This window comes from Pezoporus flaviventris, unplaced genomic scaffold (genome assembly GCF_033815535.1).
Source record: "Pezoporus flaviventris isolate CSIRO_AGI_PZ_B2104156 unplaced genomic scaffold, CSIRO_AGI_Pfla_v1 ptg000043l, whole genome shotgun sequence".
In the NCBI taxonomy this organism is placed as follows: Eukaryota; Metazoa; Chordata; class Aves; order Psittaciformes; family Psittacidae; genus Pezoporus; species Pezoporus flaviventris.
This window is the reverse complement of record NW_026892591.1, coordinates 710,814-733,055: the sequence shown is the minus strand read 5'-3', so window position 1 is coordinate 733,055 and position 22,242 is coordinate 710,814. Positions and strand designations below refer to the sequence as shown.

At 61.8% G+C, this 22,242-nt stretch overlaps 1 protein-coding gene across 1 annotated transcript; it reads right to left on the bottom strand.

Moving 5' to 3' along the window:
* Window positions 1–1,175: 1,175 nt before the first annotated feature.
* Window positions 1,176–13,207, bottom strand: LOC133276165 (nuclear receptor ROR-beta-like). Its single transcript, XM_061466730.1, has 10 exons — window positions 13,011–13,207; window positions 6,340–6,425; window positions 6,099–6,240; window positions 5,138–5,551; window positions 4,622–4,743; window positions 4,179–4,311; window positions 2,766–2,873; window positions 2,363–2,473; window positions 2,094–2,206; window positions 1,176–1,638 (listed from the first exon to the last, which is right to left on the bottom strand). The coding sequence occupies exons 1-10, from the start codon at window positions 13,015–13,017 to the stop codon at window positions 1,477–1,479; spliced, it is 1,398 nt and encodes a 465-aa protein (XP_061322714.1). The 5' UTR covers window positions 13,018–13,207; the 3' UTR covers window positions 1,176–1,476.
* Between the last annotated feature and the right edge of the window lie 9,035 nt (window positions 13,208–22,242).

Here is a 22,242-nt window from a genome sequence, read left to right as displayed (position 1 = left end):
AGAGGACAGCGTTGGACGCACGAGGAATCAACGTGAAGCAGGGATGGGGCTTGGGATTTTAGCCCTTTGTCAGCAGAAACGGGGGCTGCCTCGGAGCAGGTTTTTTCCCTATAGCTTTTGGCATTTGCTGTAGGACAAACAGGAACAGGGACAGAAAAACCATGTGCAGAGCCTGGCCATGGAGTCCCTCAAGTGTCCCTGCCGGCTGTGGGCTATCGCAGCATCACCCCATGAATCCATCCCTTCTTCACCTTCTGAGCCTCCCAAGCTCAGAGCAGCAGGTCCTGACCACTCCAGGGAAGGAATAAGGACCTTTCACTTCCCCTTGACCCCAATGGGCAGTTTCTCCTCCTAAAAAGCTCCCAGGTCCTGCTAAATAGAGAACAAACCCCAACATAACAGAGCTCCTTGGAGTGAAAGCCTGAGTCCAACTCAACCTGCAACAGCAGCCATGGCCATGCTTCCAATGGTCCCAGCGTGGGAACTGGGGACCTGGCTGTGGGCTGGGCAGAGGAAAGGCCACAAAACCTCCTCTGGGTGCTGAGCTGTGGGTCTCGATAAGAGAACTGCACGCAAGAGCCAGCACCAAAAGAGCCCCTGCCTGCTCCGACGCGCAGTCAGGCACCGAGCCCCTGTGCCTGCATCCCTGCCTGCAGCTGCCTCCCGGGTGCAGCAGCCACAGTCCCAAGGGCAAAGCCCCTCCTCGGAAAGCACTTGGGATGCAGAAAGGTGGCAGGAGGCGGGTGGATGTGCCGGATCAGCTCCAAGCACCAGCTGGATGGGCGTTTGGGAGAATGCCGCGACGGAGGGCATGGAGACCTGCAGAGCTCGCCTCCTTCATGGGAAAATCCTGTGCTAAATCCCACCCTGAGCCACAGCCAAGCTCCTGAGGTCACCCCATGTCCTATGGGCTCGCTGCACCCGTGGGAGAAGGAATAAAGCAAAGGCTCTGCCTTCACCCTCTCTTTGGCTCCAGGTGGGAGCCCAAAGCTGCCGCCACCGACCTGGCTCACTCCCGGCCAGCCAGGCCTGCGTTGCCCCTTCTTTATCCCACGCCTTGTGTTTGGGTAATAAAAAAATAAAATAAAATAAAATAAAAACAATACTTAAAAGTAAAAAATAAAACCCAGGGGTGGAGAAAGCAGCCAGGACAGCGGGCAGGGCCGCACCGCTCCCTCCTCCTGTGCTGCCCGGAGGAGCCGGTCCCTTACCACTGCCAGGAGCATCTCCTCTCCCGAGCAGGGATTTCACATTCATTTCACTGGTATGGCAAAGTCCGTTTGCTTTTTCCTTCAAGGTGCTTTACATTCAAGAGCTATCGCAATCCACAGCGAGGAAAATGGGGCTGGGATATACCCCAGCACCCGGGGTTCTCTTGAGTTTGATTATTTGACTTAAATAAACTTCCCCAAACCTCTGAAGTTTAGTTTGCTTCCAAGTTCTGGGGAACTCGAAGAGGGCCTGTGGCTCCCTGCTTTAGCTCTCCCGTGGGTCACTGTACTGCAGCTCCGAGTTGAAGACCTCCTTATAGAGGGGTGGGAAGTTCATGGCAGTCTCCGGGTGCAGGAGACGGAAAAACTCCAGCTTGTCCAAGTGCAGGTTGCAAATGGTCTTCATCAAGGGCAGCTTGGAAACCATCTGCAGGGAAAGGAGGAGCTGGTGACCATGGGGGTCCTGGTTAAGATCCTTTCCCTTGGGGACAAGTAGGTGGGTTTGGGGACCACTGGCACCGTGCACAACTTCCACCATTGGGCAGCCTGGCAGCAGCGTGGCTTTGCCTCCCAACCCACATCTTTCTGCAGGACAACCAGACCCAAGGAGCCCTCAATGTCCCACTCTCCATCCCAGCTCCATCCTGCCCAAAGCGTTCCTGAACTGGCTCCTTTTGCTCCAAACACCCGCTTCCCGACACACTGCCAGGTCCAGTGGCACGGGGCTGCCTGCGGTGAGGATGCCTCTGCCTGCACTGCAAAGGGAAATTCCCCTTCCACAGGTCCCAGGGCTCACTGCCCATGAGCTCCAGCACAGCCACCTCCACCAGTTGAGACACCTCCCCTTGCCCCAACCTGGCTCCATGCATGCATCACCACTACCTTCGAGAGCTTGTCCTCAGCGGAGTGCTTCTTCTGGATCTCGTGCTGCAGGGCCACGTAGATCTTGTCCTGGAGCTTCTGCACCTTCTTGGACTCGGTCAGCCAGGGCCGATCTGCAGGAGATGGCAGGTCAGAAACAGCACGGGGGTCTCCCCCAGCCTCCTCCCTTTAAGTCACCCACCAAGGAAGCAGCACTGAGATGTATGGGTGCTCTCTCCCCAGCTTTGGCACGAGGCACCCCCCTCCCCGGCTGCAGGGTCCCCCCATACCCGGGGAGAGCAGAACGGCGGCGGTGAAGAGGGCGAGCTCCTCATCCGATAGCTGCAGGCGGCACAGGGTCCTCCCCAGCTCAAAGACAGCACCGATGAGGTCGTCACAGCCTGATGGGGGACAGCAGGGAAGAGGGGGACGTCACCCCCGGCAGCACCCGAGGCTCGGAAAGCTTTCGGAAGATGAGATGGGTGAAGGGGGGTCCCCAGCATCGCGGGGCTTCAGACCAGGGCAGAAAGCGCGTCCCAACCACGGCGCACATCAACCCCATCCCAATGGGAGCGGGGGGGCAAATGCAGCAGGGTCTCACCCGCCCAGCCATGGGGATGCTGCTTTTCACCCAGCCCTGTCCGGGTGGCAGAAGGAGAGGAAAAGGGGAGGAGAGCCCTGAGAGGCTCTTACCGAGGGACTTGAACATCTGCATGCCTCCAAACTTCCCCTCGAAGAGCACGGTGTTGTTCAAGGGGTTGAAGGCGCGGATCATGCGGATCAGGAGCACCTCGAGGCAACCTGACATAGGCAGAGAGAGCGCAGACAAGGGCAGGGGGTTTCCATCATCCCAGGACCAAATATAAGGCAGAAGAAAGCCCGCAGGGCAGGTTTGAAGTCCATTCCCAAGAGCAGAATGATGATTTCCAATAAATCCCGGTTGGGGGGGTTGGTTTTTGGGGTGGTTTTTTTATGTTTAGGTTTCCAATCGTGACCACAATATTTCACCAAAGGGAAATAAGATCCATCATTTGCAGCCAGCCAGAGAGATCCATCAACATCATGGTGGAGCACCGAGAGGGGAAGAGGGTGAAAACAAAAGACATGGAAAGGAAATGGAAGGGAGAAAGGAAAGAACGAGTTAAACTCCAGTGCGTCGGGCACGGCCAGCTCTGGCTTTGGGATACAGCACCCTGCCGGGATGCTGGCACATGTCTCCCTCTGCCCTTAGCTCCCAAGCCTTCAACACTTAGGAACTAAGAGGGTTTTAGGCATGTGGGGGCTTTTGCACATTGAGCTCCCTGGCCAGGCAGACTGGGGGGACACGGGTGTGCGCTGCTGTTGTCCTCCTCTCCCCAGTGTCTTGCCAGGAGAAGAGGCCAAACCTTTCCTCTTCTCCCTCCCAGCACAGCTTTTCCTGGTGGGAAACCAAGTGTGCTCATTTCCATCCCGGGTTCTGAGGGACATTTACTTGAGGGTGCCCATGGAGAAAAGGCTCTGCCTGGAGTGGCCACTCCTCACATCCCTCTCTATCCCATCACCTTTAAACACGACCTTCAACTCCTTCTAGCCCAGCACCTGCTCCCCAGGCACTGATTTTAAGCCAGGAGGCAACCAGGGTGGAGGAGAGATCCTGAAAGGAAAGCACTAGCCAAGAGGAAAGATGGGATATACATATCCTTCTAGTGCCTAAAGGGGCTGCAGGAAACCTGGAGAGGGGCTTGGGACAAGGGCCTGTAGGGACAGACCAAGGGGAATGGCTTGAACCTGCCCGAGGGGAGACTGAGATGAGCTCTTAGGCAGAAGCTCTTCCCTGGGAGGGTGCTGAGGCGCTGGCACAGGGTGCCCAGAGAAGCTGTGGCTGCCCCATCCCTGGCAGTGTTCAAGGCCAGGTTGGACACAGGGGCTTGGAGCAAGCTGGTCCAGTGGAAGGGGTCCCTGCCCGTGGCAGGGGTTGGAGGTGGAGGAGCTTTAAGATCCCTTCCAACATAAATCATTCAGTGATGATTCTATGATGTGCCTTTGGCCGCTGCTTGGGAGAGTTTTCGGGGTCATGAGGGGTCTGGCAGGGACAGGAGAGGGGCACGGCCGGGGCGCTGCTCTTACCGGCTTTCAGGAGGATGATTTGGTCGTTCTGGCAGAGCTCCATGAAGCCGTCGATGCGCTTGGCGAACTCCACCACGTACTGGATGGCGTTGGAGATCTGCAGCGAGCACTGCTGCCACATGGCCTCGCAGCTCTGCCGGAGAGCGGGCACAGCCCTTAGGGCTCCATCACCCCATCCACTGCTCCCCCCCATCCCACTGCACGGGGCAGGGAAGGGACACAGGCCATCCATGGTGGGTGCTGGCATGAGGACACCCAGGATGTGACTGCCACCGCATCCGCCTCCCGGGATTGGGCTTCAGCAGATCCCGGAGCAGTGATTGACCCTCCTCATCCTCCCCACCCTCACCCCTGCCTCAGCACAGCACCGGGGGACAGCAGTGGCCCTTGCTGGGGGCTGCTGCAGCACTGGGGAGCCGTGGGGGCCACAGAGCAGTGCTCACCTTGCTCTGCAGAGCACGGACCTCCTCGGGGGAGTAGAGGCTCCACGCCAGGCGCTTGAGCTCCTCTGTTGTGTACTGGCACGTCTCCAGGTGGGACTTCACCACGTTCTGGGCCACCCGGTCTGCAAGGTGAGGGCAGTGCGGGGTGAGCCCCGGGGACCCCCAAGCCTCACACCCCAACACCGTCCTCTCCTGGGTCCTCCTTATGGGAGCTGCTGGGGCTGGAGGGGCTCATGCGTGGTGTCCCGGGGGTATGAGGACAGATGGGGCTGTTCCCAAGGCACGCTCAGGGTGAGCTTCATTGTGCTGAGCTCCATCAGCGCTCAGCCTGGAGGAGGGATGCGCTCGGGGCTGCTCTGAGAGCCGAGGCTGGGTCGGTGGCTTGTTGTGACCGTGCCCAGCACAATGTGGGCACCCAGGGCTGGATTCATACTGGAAGGTGCCCGGGGCTGCAGCCAGCACCATGCCCAGGGCTGCACACCCCAAGCGTGCCCGGCCTCGCGCACCAACACTCACCGATCTCGAGGACGGAGATATCAGCCGCCAGCTGAGCACCCTCCAGCGCGCCGTGCGCGAACAGGGCTGGCTCCAGCATCAGCTCGTAGATGGACTCCTGCTTGATGAGCGTGGCATCGGCCACATCCAGGCTGGACTGGTCGGGCGAGGGCTGCGCCGAGGCGAGCAGGTCGAGGTTGTAGTAGGTGCTGCTGCCATCGGGGGTGAGGGGGAAGTCGAAGAGGAGCCCGTCCGACAGCGTGGAGATGTCGTCCAGGTCCGAGAGCCCGCTGCTGACGCTGGTGGTGTAGACGCGGCTCAGAGGCTCAGGCTCATCCTTGGTGCCCCCGCTCTGCTCCTGGCTCTGCTGGTGCTTCTGCACCTCGGCGTAGAGGCTGTCCCGCTGCTTCTTTGACATGCGGCCAAACTTCACCGCTGCCGGGGGGAGAGAGCAGCATCAGGGCGGCTTCCACCCCGCAGAGCATCAGCCGGGACCACCCCCTGCCCTGGGATGGGTCCTGGCTCCCGGAGGCGTGCGTGGTTCCATAGAATCACAGAATCATGGAGTGGGTTGGGTTGAAGGGACCTTAAAGCTCACCCAGTCCCAACCCCTGCCACGGGCAGGGACCCCTTCCACTGGAGCAGCTTGCTCCAAGCCCCTGTGTCCAACCTGGCCTTGAACACTGCCAGGGATGGGGAAGCCACAGCTTCTCTGGGCACCCTGTGCCAGCTAACCCACGTCACCTCGTCTCCACGCTGTGTGAACACTTGCAGGGACGGTGCCTGCAGCCCTGCCCTGGGCAGCCTGTTCCAATGCCTGAGCACCCTCTGGGGCAGGAATTGTTCCTCAGCTCCACCTAAACCTGCCCTGGTGCAGCTTGAGGCCGTTTCCTCTTGTCCCATCCCTTGTTCCTTGGGAGCAGAGCCCAGCCCCACCTCACCACCACAAGGAGGAGGGGGAAGGCGCTGGGGCAGGACTCACCATCGCGGGACATGCCGAGCGCCAGGCATTTCTGCAGGCGGCAGTGCTGGCAGCGGTTGCGGTTGGTGCGGTCGATCAGGCAGTTCCGCTGCCGGGAGCAGGAGTAGCTGGCGTTGTTCTGCTGGCTCCTCCGGAAAAATCCCTGCACGGGACAGGGATGTGTTGGGAAAGCGCCCGGCGAGACACCGACCCCATGGCCCCGCACCCGCCGGCTCCCATCTCCGGGCAGCCCCGGGCTCACCTTGCAGCCTTCGCAGGTGATAACGCCATAGTGGATCCCTGAGGATTTGTCTCCGCAGATCTTGCACGGGATCACCTCGATTTGGGCTGCGGCGGAGGGGAAAAGGAGGGGAAACCACGGTGTTAATGACGGTCACCACTGAACTGAGGGAGGGAGATGCCCTCCCGCTGGGACGGGGGGGAAACTGAGGCACGAGAGCCGGAACTGCTGCAGCTCAGCCCTTCCCGCAAGGATGCTTGGGCATCAGAGAGAGCCTTCACAGGGTGTGGGGTGCCCCCAGCTGCTCCACCATCCTCTCCAGCAAGAGACAGGCAGAAAAGCCTTTTGATCTACAAGGGTGTTTGGGGACCAATCTGCCTGGGACCCCGTTTTGGAACCATTCCCCTTATTTTTCAGTGTGAGCCCACTGAGGGGCATCCAGGACAGGGACATCCTTGGCACAGGCACCATCCCCATCCCCTGGCTCTCCTCATAGAGGTCTGGCCCAAGCAGGGGGTCCAGGGGCCCCGTTGCCCCCCTGCCAGCTCCTCCTAAACCCAGGACTGATGCAGCCATCACCAGCTCAAGGTCCCGGTCCCCTTCCCCCCGCAAATCCTCTTCCCTCCCGCTTCTGCTTCGCTGGCACTGAGCTGCTAATAGGCTTCGTCCTCCTCATTTTCCAGCTGCCCCAGATCTGGGCTGCCTCTGCCCGCCCCACACACACCGGGAGGGGGGGCGTGGGGCACCCCCGGGACTCGTACGTGCCTCTCAGCATCTCTGCACCCTCTAATCCCTGCTCCAGCACCAGCCGGGCTCATCCTGGCATCGCTTTCGAGGGTGCTGGGCAGCCACGCCAAAATAACCCCCGCAGCCAGATTATGGTTGTTTCAAATCTCCTGGGCCTGTGCAAATCCTCAGCTCGGGTAATTCCCTTCTGCCTCTCTTCTCCCCTGGGAATGACCGGTTCTGGTCGTGGTTGGAGGCTGCTCCTGCGAGTGACAGCCCCAGTGCAGGGCCAGCACCGCCTGCACCTGGCTGTGTCCTGGGGTCCCTCCTGGGCTCTGGAGCCAACCGTCACCCCTAGGAGCTGAGAAGAAGCCCTGACTGCTCAAGGAAGCTGGGCTGGGTCACCCAAGCCTCGCTGGGCAGTGGCTGCCGTCGGTCCCCCAGCCACAGCGGGGAAGGACTCATCCCAAGTCTGGTTGTGAGCAGAGGGATGGATCCCTCCCCCATCACTGCTCAGCTCCTGCCCCAAATGCACTGGGTGATTTTGGGGTTCACCCCTTCCTCCTCAGGCTGCCAAGCTGAGCTCCCAGGACTGCGTTCTGTCCCTCCCCAGCCCAAGGGGGTCACATCCCACCCTGTCCCTCCTCTGCCTGCGCCTCTGCTGTAGTCTTGGGCCTGGGGCAGCAGAGATGACACCCCACCCCCCCCCCCCCCCCCCAGGGTGGGCAGGGATGCCAGGGCATCACCACAGCCACACCAGTCCCAGCACCCCCAACTGCACCGGCATTGCAGCCCAGGCTCAGCCCTTTGGGAGGCACCAGGAGGGTGACGTGTGGCCACCCCCATCTCACCACTAAACTCTGATGGCTGAGAGCCCCCCCCCCCCCAGCTCCCTGGCCGGGGATGGGCTGGAGGCGGTGGCACTTCGGGGGGCACTGGGTGATGCTGGTGCTGCTGCCACCCCCAGCAGGAAGCGGCGTCGGTTCCTTATGCAATGTAATTGCAGGCGCGGGTGAGGCACCGCGGTGACACCGCACCCTCACGCCCGCGGCCGATACTGCCGGACCCCGCAATTACCGGCACCACGCGCCCGCACCACAGCCGGAGCGAGAGTGGCCCTGGTACCCACAGCACCCAATGAGCACGGACCCCAAAACCCGCTCACAACGATGCCAACGCTGTCCCCATAGCCCTGCTCCAGGCAGAGGGGACTCCCCTAAGAGCCCCCTGTAGCCAGCGCGGCAGAGCTCAGGGTACAGGGGGCGATGTTGTTCTGGCTCCTCCGGAGCCGAGCATCACCCCTGGGTGCTGTGAAGCAGAAGCCCCTGCTGCTCGCTGGGTGCCCGCAGCCTTTGGGGCTCTAATTAGCATCCTGCTAATTACACATTGTGCTGCCAGCGGCACCTGACCCGCTCCTAAGACGTTCGCCCCACATAACCGCCGTGGGGCTGCGGCCGTAACCCCGGCGCGGTGGCAATTACAGCCCAGAACAGCGTTTCATTGACGCTCTGTTTGTAAGCACAGCGTGAATCACGGTGCCAGCTCCCTCAGTGTCCCCTCATGCCGTGGCCACATGGCCCCTGGGGTGGCCAAACAACACCCTTAGGCAAACCCAGCAGCACAGGGAGGGATGTGGGTGCTGGTGGGGTGCTCTCCGCATCCCCTAAATCTCACATCGCAGCAAACCCCAAACACCAGGCACAGCTCCCCCCCCCACATACACACACACACACACTGTGCCTCAGTTTCCCCACTGGAGCTGGGCTAAAACAGGGCAGCAGGGGATAAAACAAAAGGGTTAAAAGGAATAAACTCTTGTCTTCAGCCGGCAATTAAATTGTCCCTGCCGCGGTATTTGCTCTCCTCCCACTGTAAACGCTTCTTGCCCAACTCCTGGCCCTTATGTAAGTGGCACCGTGGCACCGTCCAGCCACCGGCTCGGCTCTGATGGTGACAACCGGCCCCTGGTCCAGTGGCCCTGTGGCTGGAGCCATCCTGTCCCACTGACACACTTTCTGCCCGTGGTCCCATGCGCTTGTGTAACACCGCAGCCGTTAACCCTTCCCATGGCCACGCCGCGATGGAGCCGCGGCTGCATCCTGACCTCCCGCCCTGCGGATGGGACCTTTGGGGCATTTTTTGGGTGATGCCTCAGCCTGGGGACACCCGTTTGCTGCCCCGAGCTGTGGGTCTCTGTGGAGGATGCAGGTCCACCCTTGCGTGGTCCCCTGCCACCCCCTTGCCTCCCATGACAGACACCCTCGTCTCCATCACCTCCACATCCTCTTGCACACCAAAACATGACAGGCCCTGCCCGATCTGACCACGGGGGTCTGGACCCTCCCTTTGTGGTGCAGCAGCCATGAGCGGCCCCATCTTCCTCCTCCTCCCTATCCTTCCCCTCAGCTGTTATGATCTCACTGCTGAGGGGGGTCTCCCCAAAGCCCTCAGCACCTACCGAGCCCTGGGACGTGCTGCGAGGAGCTGCCCCTGACTCCAGCCAACTCAATGGGGACTGGGTGTCCCTTGGCTGAGAGGGGAGGACTCCTGCGGGATGGAAAAAATGGTGGGGGGCACCAGGAGGTCCCTGCAAAGCCTCTGCACAGACCCCTGAGAGCCCACATCCCCTCCAACCCATGGGGCTGGGGTCAGGATACAGCCACGGGAACAAACCCATGCCCGGGCCCCCGGTGCCCCTTGCTGGGGAGCCCCGTTCTGGGTGTTTTGGAAGGGGTTCTGTGGCCATCCCTGCCTCAAATCCCCCCTTGGCTGCCGTGGCCAGAGCAGGGCCGGCAGCTTCCCCAGTGCCCTGGCTCATTACCCAGTGAACCTGCTGGGAAAGTAGGTCTGTGCCCCATCCTGCTGCCGCGATCGATGCTGCAGGACGGGCACCTCCGGTAATTAACAGCAGCCCCGCAGCCCTCCCTCACCCCCCAACCCCAGCCAGGGCACTGGGATGCTCTGATGCTCCATCACCACCATCATGTCCCCTCTGGCTCAGCATCCCCATCCCTGCACCCAGAGCAGGGGGAGGAGGACGGTTCCAGGCTGCACAGGGACACTCAGGGACCCATGGGGACAGCAGGGACCCACGATGCCATCCTACATCTCCATCCCTGCCCCAAACCCCAGCTCTGCTCCCTCATCCCCTGCAGCAGCCTCTGCCCCGGTTGCTGCTCCCCACTGCACCCACCTTCAGGAGCCTCTGTGCTTCCCCACAGCAATTAGGCACCGTTGTATTTCGGGAATGGTTGGCCGTGGGGTAAAGGAGGTGCAGAAGGAATGAGTAAGTGAATAAAGGGAATGATCATCCCTTTACATCTGCTGCTGGGTTTGCTTTTAAACAGGCTCCCGCACTGCAGCACCCCGCAATCGATGCTAGCAAATCCCATCCCCATCCATGCACCCTGCGGGTAACCCCAGCTGGGCTGGGGCTGTTTGCAGCCAAAGCTCCGGCTCCAGAGGCACCGGCGGCACCGGGGCTGTGCGGGCAGGAAGGAAAACGGGAATTACCCAACTCCAGCCCGGCGCTGGGTGATGCTGGACGTGGGAACCGGTTCCTGCATACATTAGCACCGATGTCCTGGAAACTTCGGGCTCAGCTGCTCACTCCCTGCCCCGGTGACCCCATGGCCACGCAGCCGATGGCTTCACAGCTACCCCCAAGGAGCCGTTTGTTTCCTGTCCTGCGGTGCAGTGCATGTCCCCAGCTTGGAAGCTTCCCACAGCAAGCAGCTCGCTCCAGGCAGCAGCAGGCGATGAGGGTCCGCACGGCCACCTTGCTCCTGCCCTGGCTGCACTGGTTCATTGCCTCACCCGCTGCACAGCACGGCACCAAGGCCACTGGTGCAGGGTCCAGCCCTCTGCACGTTGTCTGGCACAGGAGGCAAAGGTGCCAGTGGTGGGGATGAGGACCTGCAGTCAGCGTGGGGTGTGCAGAAACTGGGCTGTGGTGGGAGAAACCTCTGGCTCCACAGTTGAATCAGGGGGAATTATCTCCATGAGGCTAAATAAAGGCACTGAGAGGGGCTCTGCTCACCACATCCAATAAACCAAGTGTGATTGAGACATCAGCAGCTCTTTAAATAGCCACTGCCAAGTTCAAAGTTAAACGTGACAGGGAGGAGGGACAGGCAGGGATGCTGCCAGCACAGCCCTGGCCAAGCTGGAGGGTAAACCCATAAGGAAAGGACCAACATCTCCCCATCACTTTGCTCTCCCCCTCCATGTGCTGCTGCTCCCCAGGGTTATCGGGGTCAAGGATCCCAAATGCTACCTGGATCCCACAGGACCCCACACTGCCGATGGCCACCTTTCTCCTCCAACCTTCTTTTTGGGAACTGAAGGGCATGGACATCCCCATCCCATGGTACCCAGGACGGGTGCAGCCGTCGTCGTGCCGGGCATCCTCGCCCGCGCCAGCGTGTGCACGCTACCGAAACGGGCAGGGAAGCTCCTCCTCCACCCTCTCTGATTTTTCCAATGACAGATCTAGGTCACTAGGACAAGTCGGGAAGGCAGCCGAGCCACCGCACGCTCCGAGCCACGCCGCTTGCAAAACAAGCGAGCGGGAGGGCTGGAAACCCTATAGGATTATACAAGGCAAAGCCTCTCGCCCGGCCCTGGCGCAGCCGCCGTGCGGGGAAGGACAAGAGCAAGGAGCTGCTGTGGTCCCCGGGGAAAGGGGCAGAGCCGTGGCCCTTTGTGGGGGAGAAAACGGAGATTGAATCCATTTGGGCATCGTCACCAAACGTGGCACTTGGGCGAGAGATGGGGACCCTGCGCCAGGCAGGACTGCGGGAAAAACACCTGATGGGGGGAAATGGCGTGAAACCAACGGGGGTGGGGGGCTTAATCTGGGGCAACACGCAGGAATTTGGGGGGCAGGAAAGACATTTATATAAAGAAAGGAAAAGTTCACCCAGCTGCTAATTAAACCCAGCGCTGGCTGTGTAAGTGCTGCATAGGAGCCGGTGTTATCCGCCAGGCAGGTGTTAATGCTGCCCTCCATACTAATAAAGGTGAAATCCCGGCATGTCATGGGGTGGGAAGGGGATATGGGGGCTCACCTCACCCTGGCACCACCATGACATGAGAGTGCGGCGGGTGGCAGAGTCGCAGCACCCACAGCCGCACCAGGAGGGAGGAAACCCCATATGAGGGGCTTCAAGATGTATGCCCTAGTACATACAACCCCCAAAATGTGCCATTTATGCACACGCACCCCCAAAATACACCTAAGGAGGTGCAGAAACGGGTCCTGGTGGGGTGAAGGGCTCGGGCATGGTGGGTGATGATGGAAAACAGGGATGGAAATCCCACCCTGGGGTGCGAGGTCCCAGCCGTGCTCCCAGCAGCTCCACCAGGCACGGGCACGGGATGCACTGGGTCCGGCCACCACTGCGTCACCATCACCGGGCCCGGTGGATCATCCCGCCGGAGCCTTCCTCCCTCCCTCCCTCCCTCCTCCTCCCAACCGCCTGCTTTGCAAAGCGGAGGGATGAAAAGTAGGAATCGTCTTTACCAGAACGGCTGAATCCAGGCAGGCACGGGCGCCACTCACCCCTTTCCCTGGACAAGGGGCAGCCAAAATCGCGGCTGGTTTTTCCCTCTCTCTCCGGCGGCACCGGCCCGGCCCCAAACCACCCCCAAAGCAGCGGGAAGGGGGAAAAAGGGGGGAAAAACAACCATAAATCCAGCCCTGGTGGGAGCAACATATTGGAGAGGAGATTAAGGGGTTTAGTGCGAGGAAAAGCTTAAGAGCGGGTTTAAGCCGGCGTCGGAAAGCGAAGCAAAACAAACAATTTCATTCCTAATGAAGCGGGGAGCGGGACAGAACCCGGCGGGACTCACGCGGGACCCCCCCCTGTCCGCAGCGGGGCTGATGCGGGTCCCCCCTGTGCCCCACCGGGGACAACTTTTGCCGCTGCCTCCCCGCAGCCGCCCCCCGCTCTCCCCGCACTCACCTCGCATCGTGGCCAGCGGCGCTCAGGACCGCGCCGGGGGGCGCATGGGGCGGCACCGGGGGTCCCTGCGGCGGGGCGGGGAGCGGCGGCACCGGTGGGGAGGGCGGGGGGGGACACCGGGAGGCACCGGGCGGCTCTGGCACCTGCCCCTCCGCCGCGCCGCTGACCCACTTCTGCCCGAGCATGCGGCCGTTCACATGACGAGCCCGCTCCGCCCCCCCCAAATCGGTTTCACTTCCAGCCCCACCTCCTGCCCTTCCTCCTCCTCCTCCTCTCCTCTTCTCTTCGTCGTCGTCCCCCCCCCCCCCCGTCCCCACCGCTCCCACCGGGCCGGTGCTCAGCGCTGCTCACGGGCACTGCACGGGGTCCGCTCGCCCCGGGCTGGGAGGGGGGACACGGCTCTGGGACCTTGGGGGGGTGCTCGGTGCTGCCCGCCCCTGGGAGGGCGCTGCCGGTGCCGGTCCTGCCCCGGCTCGCCCAGGCACGGGGCCCGCTGCGTGTCCCGCTGAATCACTTCGCCCTTGCGCGGCTCCGCTGCTCCCCACCGGGTGCCCTGCTCGGCTCTGGGACCCCACAACCCGGCGGGATAGGGCCGGGGGGGGGGGGGGGGGGGGCGAGAAGGTGCAGACACCCGGCGCTGGAGGGATGTGGGAAGCGTGGAGACCCCCCCCGAGCAGCCCCACCATGACCCAACATCAGGGTGCGGATGCTGAGGTCCAAGGGGTGTCTGGCCAGGTCTGCGTGCACACAGCGTGCAGGGGAAGCAGTGGGAGCTCCAAGAGCTATTGCCACCCCATCCTTTGGGATGGGATTCACACAGAAGGCTTTCGGGCCTGGGGTTGTATCCTCTCGGTGCTCCAACACGCTGCTGTGATAAATGTAGAGAAATGATGGCTCTGGACCATAGAAGGAGGTATTGTGCTGCAATGTCAAGGTCTCAGCATGGACAGAGCAGCAAGGCTGGGGTTTGTGGGGAAACTCTTGCACCAGGTCAGCAGAGACCCATGGTGCCACACCATAAGGGGGGAGGTGGTTGGTCTGTGTCATGGGCTCAGAGTGCGAGGGGTGCCTTTGAGTGATGCTGCTGAGCACCCAGGGATCATACAATGGTTTGGTTTGGAAGGGACCTTAAAACATGTAGTTCCAGTCCCCTAATGCCTGGATCCTGGGGATGGTAGTAATGGCCTGGAGATGTGCTGTCTGTGGAGGGGGCATCCACTATGAACACGGATAGAGTGCTGAGGCGCTGGCACAGGGTGCCCAGAGAAGCTGTGGCTGCCCCATCCCTGGCAGTGTTCAAGGGCAGGTTGGACACAGGGGCTTGGAGCAAGCTGCTCCAGGGCAGGGGTTGGAGCTGGAGGAGCTTTAAGGTCCCGTCAACCCAACCCATTCTGTGATTCTATGATTCTATGGAGATAGAAATGGTACCCACCACCACCATCACGCGTGGCGTGTCTCCCTGGCCTCCCCTGCCCTTGCACATGGGCTCTGCAGATCCCCCACAGCCCCAAACCCTTCAATTCAACCATTTAAGCGCGGCTGAAGGAGGTGATTTCAACCCGCGTCCATCCCCAAGCCCGGGGCTGAGCCGGGCGGGTGGCAGAGGGGCTCCCCCCGCTCTCGGAGCCATCCTCCCGCACTGGCAGCGGAGCCGCGGTGGCAGCCGGTGCGCTCCCACCCGTGTGCGAGCTGCGTCCCGCTCTGCCCCGCAGCGGGAGCGGGGGCCGCGCCGCGCTCCAGTGCTGCTGCCTGATGTGATCTCGCTGATGGCGGCTGGGGACGGGCCCGCTGCTGTCGCCGGTCGGGTTCGCTCCTTCCCTCCCTGCTTTCCGCCCGTCTCCCCCCCGCCGCGCTCCGCATGGATGCGCACATGGACGGGACGCGGGCCGACGGCTCGCCTCGGTGCTCCCCGGCTCCGCTTCCAGCGCGGTGCTGCGGGCGCAGCTCCAGGCTCAGCCTGCAATCCCAGCCCGGCTCCCACCGCCACCGCTCCCGTGAGGCCGCTGCCTGTCACCGGAGGTCACGGCCGCTGCCTGAAGGAGGTCACCCTCATTAGCCCCGTTTCACAGATGGGGAAACTGAGACCGGGAGCAATGCGGGGACTCTCTGGGGCCCCGGCGAGCTCGCCCCTCCCATCGGGCGGTCGCCAGCTCGCCCAGCACGGCCCCGGTTGCCAATGTTGGGACAGCCTTGGCCAAACCGTGCCAGAGCGAGAGCGAAAATACACCCTGAGCAACCCACAGGTGTTACACAAATGGCACCAACCACACCTGCAGTGAGCAATGTCGGACCCACGCACGCTCCGACACTGACTCCTTAACCCTTCACACCGTGGAATTCCTGGGGACAAGGAGATGCTGTGGGGTCACGTAAGCGGGAGCAGCCTGTGGGCACTGCGGGTCTGGGACTCAGCCCCCTGGTTTGGGGGGCACAGGAGTGGAGGTGTGAGGTTACAGCAGAGCAGAACCCCCTTTGTCTTGTTCAATGTCTCACCCTGCGGACTCAGACAGCTTTAAATTGGGGTCCTGGACCCAGCAAAGCCAGAACTGAGGTGGAGGCAGGTCAGCGGTGGTGACAGTTGAGTCCTTGGTGTAACATTTGCTCCAAAGAGAGGAGCAGCCTCCCCTCCGCTCGCCCAGGGCTGGTTTGGAAGTGGCAGCACTGGAGGTCACTGAACCACTCCTAAATGTCTCCCTCTCCACACAGTGTGGTGTGGAGCCTGGTGCTGCCACGCTCACAGCCAGTTGGTGCAGAGATACTGACCCCAGCATCGACTGGTGCCGTTCCCAGTGATGGAAAAGCAGTGGGGCCAGAGCTGCTGTTTGGTGCCAGGGTGCTGCCAGAGTCGGGCTCAGTGCCGGGGACCTGCCCCTGCCCGGGTGATGCCAGGGGATGCATCCCACAGGGCTGGATCCAGCCCATTGCAGTGGCACCAGCAGCCCCAGGTATCAGCAGCACAGGAAGGAGATGGCCCCTGGGAATGGACAAGGAAAGAAAACCTCTGGCACCCTGTGACGGTCCAGCCCTTCTCCTTCCACTCCTCCCTGGCCCAGCCTCGCTGCTGACTGCCGTCAGGGCCAGGACAGATGCTGGGTGCTGCCAGCCCGTGGCCACCTCAAAGTGGCAACCACCGGCACAGCTCCACTGCCAGCATTGACCCAATCAGCCCCTGGCTGGCCTGGAGGTGAGCAGGAATCTGGGATGACACCACTGCACCTTAATCACTGTTTGCTCTCTCTCACGCCCCACACAGCGAGAGGGGAACCAGCATCACCCCATCCTGCACCCGCAGACTTGGCGACCACCAAACTCCCATCGGGGCTGGGCTGGGCTGCCCTGTGCCCGCTGAGCCCTGGCACAGCCACGGGCAATGGCCACTGCGGTGGCTCTGCCATGGGCTCCCTGCCATGGGCACTGCCAGGTCGCTTCTCCTCACTGTGACTCAGTTTCCCGTCGGGAAGGGCTGACCTGCCTGGCTGGGAGCAGGTCACGGGGTGAACCCACTGATGGGGGCCACAGCGTTGGTGCCCCCAGACCTCGTCTTTGGGTGCCAGGACAGGGATATGTCCCAAGGCAGCCCCAACCCCAAGGCCAGGTGAGGGTCCTGTCCCCCAGTGCCAGGGGTGCAGGCAGCAGGAACAGGGTGGCTGCAGGGGAGCTGTGGTGGTTGCACCTACGAAGCGTCAATGTGTCCCTGGCTGTGGGGTTAACACCATGGAGAACCCCACCACTCTGTCCTCTCCATGGCACCGGTGCCACCCTTCTTCCCAACCCCGCTGCCAGAGTGCTCCAGTGGCACAGAATAAGGGTTCCCCCATTGCACTGGATGGGGCCAGTGCCATAGACCCCTCAGATCCCTCAGACCCCTCCCTCAGACCATGGGGGCCAGACATGGCTTTGCTGCCTGTGCCAGCCCCTGCCCGCTGCTGGATCTGGCATGGTGCTGGGCACGTGGACCTGCAGAAGCAGTGTGAGTCAGTGCCCCACGGCACTCGTTATGCAAAGGCCGTGCTGTGGGGCTGGGGCACACAGTGGGTGCTGCCTGGGCACACAGGGCAGGTGAGTGGTGCAAAGGGGGAAACCGAGGCATCAGTGGGGGTGCATCTAACCCACCATCCCCGTGGGGCTGTCCCTGTGCCCAGTGGGGCCAGGGGCTGTGGGTCTGGTGTAACCAGAGCCCCCGGGCTGGCCTGACCCGCTCACGTAACGCCTGCCTGGCACTTATGCAATAGCCGCTGCCATAAGGGACACCCAACGCCGCAGCAATTACCTGCCCCTTCGTCAGAGGCGACGCGGGATAATGAGGCTAATTGGAGCCGTGGCCATGGAGCTGCCGCTGGGCCAGGGAAGGGGCGTTCGGCCTCACCCAGCACCCCAAGGGTGGCCCCAAGCAATTAGCGCTGCTGAGCCTTCGTTAGGTGCTGGGGGGGGTGAGGAGGGCATGGACCCTGCTGTGCCCTGGGCAGTGTCTGTGGGTGCCTGTGGGGTGGGATGGAGCATCCCGGTGGCATTGCCAGCCCCATCCCAGCAGCCTGCAGCACAGTGAGGGGCAGTGTGCTGGGTACCCTACAACATCCGCCCTGGGGAAGGGGTGTCCTCCGGGGGATGCTCAGCCTCCACCGACCCCATCATCACCCCTTTGGCTTCTGGGGTCCCCGGAGGAGGTTGGGGGCTAAAGGCAGCGTGTGCCCAGGGCCAGGCTGCAGAGCCCTGGCACCGCTCCTTGCACAGATGATGCCTGCAGGAGGGTCCTGCTCGCCCCCCCCCCCCCCAGCCTTGTGTGGGTCCCAGCCACCCCGGGTACTCAGCCTGGGGGCAGATCCCCAGGCATCCCCCAGCCCTCACCCCCGGCTTCGGCTCGGCACCAGCTCGGGGCACTGCGCGGTGCTGCCGAATCTCCAGCGTCGTAATTAGGAGATAAACAGGGAAGAGGGAAGGGGCAGGCTTCATATCCCACCCGCTCCCCCTGGGACAGATAAAAGCAGAGCGGGTGGGGGCATGATGGGGCCTTTTTTTCCCCCTTGTTTCTGCTGAATCAAACAGTTTTCCTCCTGCTTAGAAGATTTCCCTGCTCCCCCGCGCACCCCCCCCCCCCCCCCGCTCCCGCCTTAATGAGGTTTTGCTCTAAAAGTCTCCGAGCCTCCACCGTGGCCTTGAGTTAATCTCCAGGTACCTTCAAAGCCGGGTTCTTCCTGCCCCCCCTCCATCCATCCCCCTTCGCCTCCATCTTTTTGAACTTGCCAGCCACAAAAATACCGAGTTTCATGTGATGCTGCAGGCAAGGGGGGACCACGGGGTGGGGGGACATGGAACCTAGGGATGGAGAAGGGGTGGGGGGTCCCCAGGGGTAGAAAAGCAGCCTGCCTTTGGGGGGAGTTTAAATTAGGGTGAAAAGGGGCCGTTTGGGGATATTATTCACCCTAAACTAGGATATTGTGGAAGTAACAGTCCTTGATCTGCTGAGGTGGTGGCCAGAGCCCGCTTCGGCACTGACAGCGGTCCAGGGCCTGGTGATACCGGGGCATCACCGCTTGCTCAGCCCTGACCGCAGCAGGTCCTAAACCCCAGCGAGGGGAGAAGCGGGGCTGAAAGCACCCAAGTTGGTCGAGCACGGGGGGTGCTGCACCCACCCAACCATGCTCACGCTGCTTGGCTTCCTCCTCCTGCCCATTGTGCCCTTACCTGGGCGTCCCGCTCCAGAGCCGATCTGGAGGCTTTAGCACAAGTTAATCTCATCAATCCCTTAATTCCAGGGACCGAAATAGGAAAGATCAGTAGGTCAGTGGGAAAAGCTCTTGGCCAAAGTTAACGTTAATGCGGAGAGAGGGCGAGAGGAAGAGCGGGGCAGAGAAAAGCACCCAGGGATCTGCTCCGGTCACGGCGAATCCTGCTGGGAAGCGGTTTTGGGGGTGCAGAGCACCGATGGGGCAGGGAGTCTCTGAGCGGAGGGAAGCTGTTCTCCCCCTCCCACCCAAACAACGTCCCCAGGATGACTTCGCTGCAGTTTAAATGCCGGCCTCCAGAGGCGAGGTTTCCTCTCACCCCGCTGCGCTGCCGAGCGGCTCTAATTAGGGCTTGGCAGGCTCCAGCCTCAGCCCTGAAGCACCTTTTTGGCTGCTGCTCTGGAAAAAGCCTTGCCAGAGGACTCAGCTTTTAATGCAGCCAAAGCCCAGGTGAGCTCCCACCGCTGCCTGCCTCGCCTGGGCATGGAATCGTGGAACCACAGAACCCCCTGGGTTGGAAAAGCCCTTTGAGCCCATCCAGTCCAACCGTTCCCAGCACTGCCAAGGCCACCACTGCCCCATGGCACTGAGGCCTCGTCCCCACGCTGTGTGAACACTTGCAGGGCCGGTGACTGCAGCCCTGCCCTGGGCAGCCTGTTCCAATGCCTGAGCACCCTCTGGGGCAGGAATTGTTCCTCAGCTCCATCTAAACCTGCCCTGGTGCAGCTTGAGGCCGTTTCCTCTTGTCCCATCTCTTGTTCCTTGGGAGCAGAGCCCAGCCCCTCCTGGCTCCAGCCTCCTCTCAGGCACTTGTAGGGAGCCATCAGGTCCCCCCTGAGCCTTCTCTTCTCCATCTGAAACCCCCCGCTCCCTCAGCCCTTCCCCATCACACTTGTGCTCCAGGCCCTGCTCCAGCTCCGCTGCCCTTCTCTGGCCCCACTCCAGCACCTCAATGTCTCTCTTGCAGTGAGGGCCCCAGAACCGAACACAGGATTCAAGGTGCAGCCTCACCAGTGCCCAGCACAGGGGCACAATCCCTGCCCTGGCCCTGCTGCCGCACTGGTGCTGATCCAGGCCAGGATGCTGGGGGCTTCCTGGCTGCCTGGGCACAAGCTGCTCATGTTCAGCTCCATCAGCACCCCCAGCTCCTTTCCCATGAGCAGTTTCCAGCCACTCTTCCCCAAGCCTGGAGCATTCCATGGGGTTGATGTGGCCCAAATGCAGGACCCAGCACTTTGCCTTCTTGAACCTCAACCCATTGGCCACAGCCCATGGATCCAGCCTGTCCAGATCCCCCTGCAGAGCCTCTGCAGGTCCCAGCCCCAGCTATGGCCCTGTGGGCAAGACCTCACAGCTCTGCAGTGCTGATGCATCCCGAGAGGGACCAGCCCGGAGCCTTTCCTGCATTCCTGGCTGCTTTCCCCTGGGCTGGGTGCTTTCGGGCAATAATATCGCTATGGGAGCAGTTTCCTTAAATCCATCTTTGTTACCGCAAGCAGCTTAGCGCCAGGAACGCTCTTCCGCCCTGTTCTTTTAATGCGATCCCAGCTTAGCAAAGCCCCAGGCTTAGCCACTGCCCCTGCAGTGCAAGTGAGGAGAATTAAATAATATGAAAGCAGAAAACAAAGAGCTCTGCTCGATTTAAGCAGCTGGAGGGAGGGGGTCATGGGCTCTGCCCTGTACTGGGGTTACCTGAGGAGGGAGATGCTCAGGTGGAGGATACAGGCTGTGGCCCCTCCAGGATGCGGGTTTTGTGGGTCAGTGGGTCAGGGATGCTCTGATGCTTTCAGCCATCGCTCCTGCTGCTGGGGACCCAAGGGGGCCTAGCTCAGAGACACGCTCACCCTAAAGATTCCCGTTTTCCAGCGTTTTCCCATCTCAGGCTCTACCACAGCTGCTGAGTGGCTTTGGGGAACTCATTGCCCTTTGCAGAGGCAGCCTCCCATCGAGGAATGGATCTTGCTGGTCTTTCCCACCCAACCCACAGCACCGGTGCCTGGGCTGGTGCTTCCTGGCTGCCTGTGCTGTGCCGATGCGCCGGGGGTTATTGCTCATCCTCTGGGATAAGCTGTGGCTCCATCGCCAGCACCCGGCTCACCTTGGACTCCGCTCCCGGCGCGGCGTGACGGCCGCAGGGTTGCTGGGGAGACCGGTGGTTTATTTACCATCAGGGCTGCGATAAGGAGCGTGGAAGGGGAGGCGAAGCACATGGTGTCCAATGTGCCTGACCCACTTTTCCAGCGCCTGGGCATCGCTTGCCCTCGGCTATTGGATTGCAGTGGCGGAGGCGCAGGGAGCCCCGCTGCTTGCTGGAGCCGCTGTGCTATGAGGGCTTGGGGGGTCCTTGCCTCTGAGCCCCGTTTTCTCTGCCCTGGTTGAGAGGAAAAGCATCGCTGGGCACTGTGGGTGCACCGTGGATGCACCGTGGCTGGGTGCAGAGACACGGGGACGGGGACAGAAACGCGTGTGGACGCTTGCAGTGCCCGGCTCCTCGCGGCCGTCCTTGGCCGTGGTCCCCGCCGTGGTGTGTCCCCCGCCGGCGCTGGCACAGTGGCCCAGATCTGCCATTCCGCATGGCTTCCCCGGCTGTCCCCGGGGCCGGGCGCCGGCAGGCAGGGCGCTCGCTCCGCGCCTGCCCGTAATCCAACATGACTCTTCCATTAGGGACGAGATGCCGGCAAAGAGCTTTTCAGTGTAGGAATTAACTCCTTCTCCCACCCTGCAGCTTCCAGACCTGGAGCTTTGGCTCTGTCTCCATCACCCGCATGGCCTGGGCTCTGCAGGATGCCCTCTGCCGCCATCCCCGCTTTGGTGAAGGGTCCCTGTGGGAGCTGGCTAAGCCTTTGCACGTGCATCTCAATCCTCCTCTGAGGATGCGGGATGAGAGCAGAGACCCAGTGTTGTGGTACTGGAGGGTGCCAGGGAAGGGGCTTCACAGGCCCCCCCAAGGCAGCAGGAGGGGCCCCAGCCTGGCTGTCCCTGGCCCCAGCTGCAGCACCAGCCGCGTCCCTTATTGATCTCCTCTCCTGCTGTTAATTATCAGCTCTAATTCAGCCCGATCAGAGCCGTGGCTCCCTGCAAAGGGCCTGTCTCGTGGTAGCCGTCATCCCCACGGGGCACTGGGACTGCTGGCAAGTAAATGGCACCCAAACGGGGAGCATGGGGGGGGTTCAGGGTCAGCATCCCAGATGGGGGGGTGCTCGTGAGCAAGGGGACCTGCAACTTGGTGGGGACCGATGGCAGGGGGATGAGGCCAAGCCAGGAGCCAGCATCTGACCCCCCCCAAGGGCACAAATGTCCCAGCTTGGAGGTGGCAGCATCTCACATCCAATGTGATGCTGTGGGGGGGAGGACGGTGGCAGTGACTCTGCGGTGGCAGCCAGCTCCAGCAATAGAGGAGTGTGGGGTCAAAACACAGCCCAGGGACCACTCGAGGGCTACCCCTGCCCCAAGGATGGTCACCTTCCCATGTCAGGGCTGTTGCTCATGACCCTGCTCCCCTGGAGCTG

Bases quoted from the DNA above. Each gene is read 5' to 3' on its own strand.
- LOC133276165 (XM_061466730.1), bottom strand. The intron at 4,312-4,621 runs GTGAGCACTGCT...GCTCTCCGGCAG, and splicing joins TCCGTGCTCTGCAGAGCAAG to AGCTGCGAGGCCATGTGGCA. The intron at 2,874-4,178 runs GTAAGAGCAGCG...TGCCTATGTCAG, and splicing joins AATCATCCTCCTGAAAGCCG to GTTGCCTCGAGGTGCTCCTG.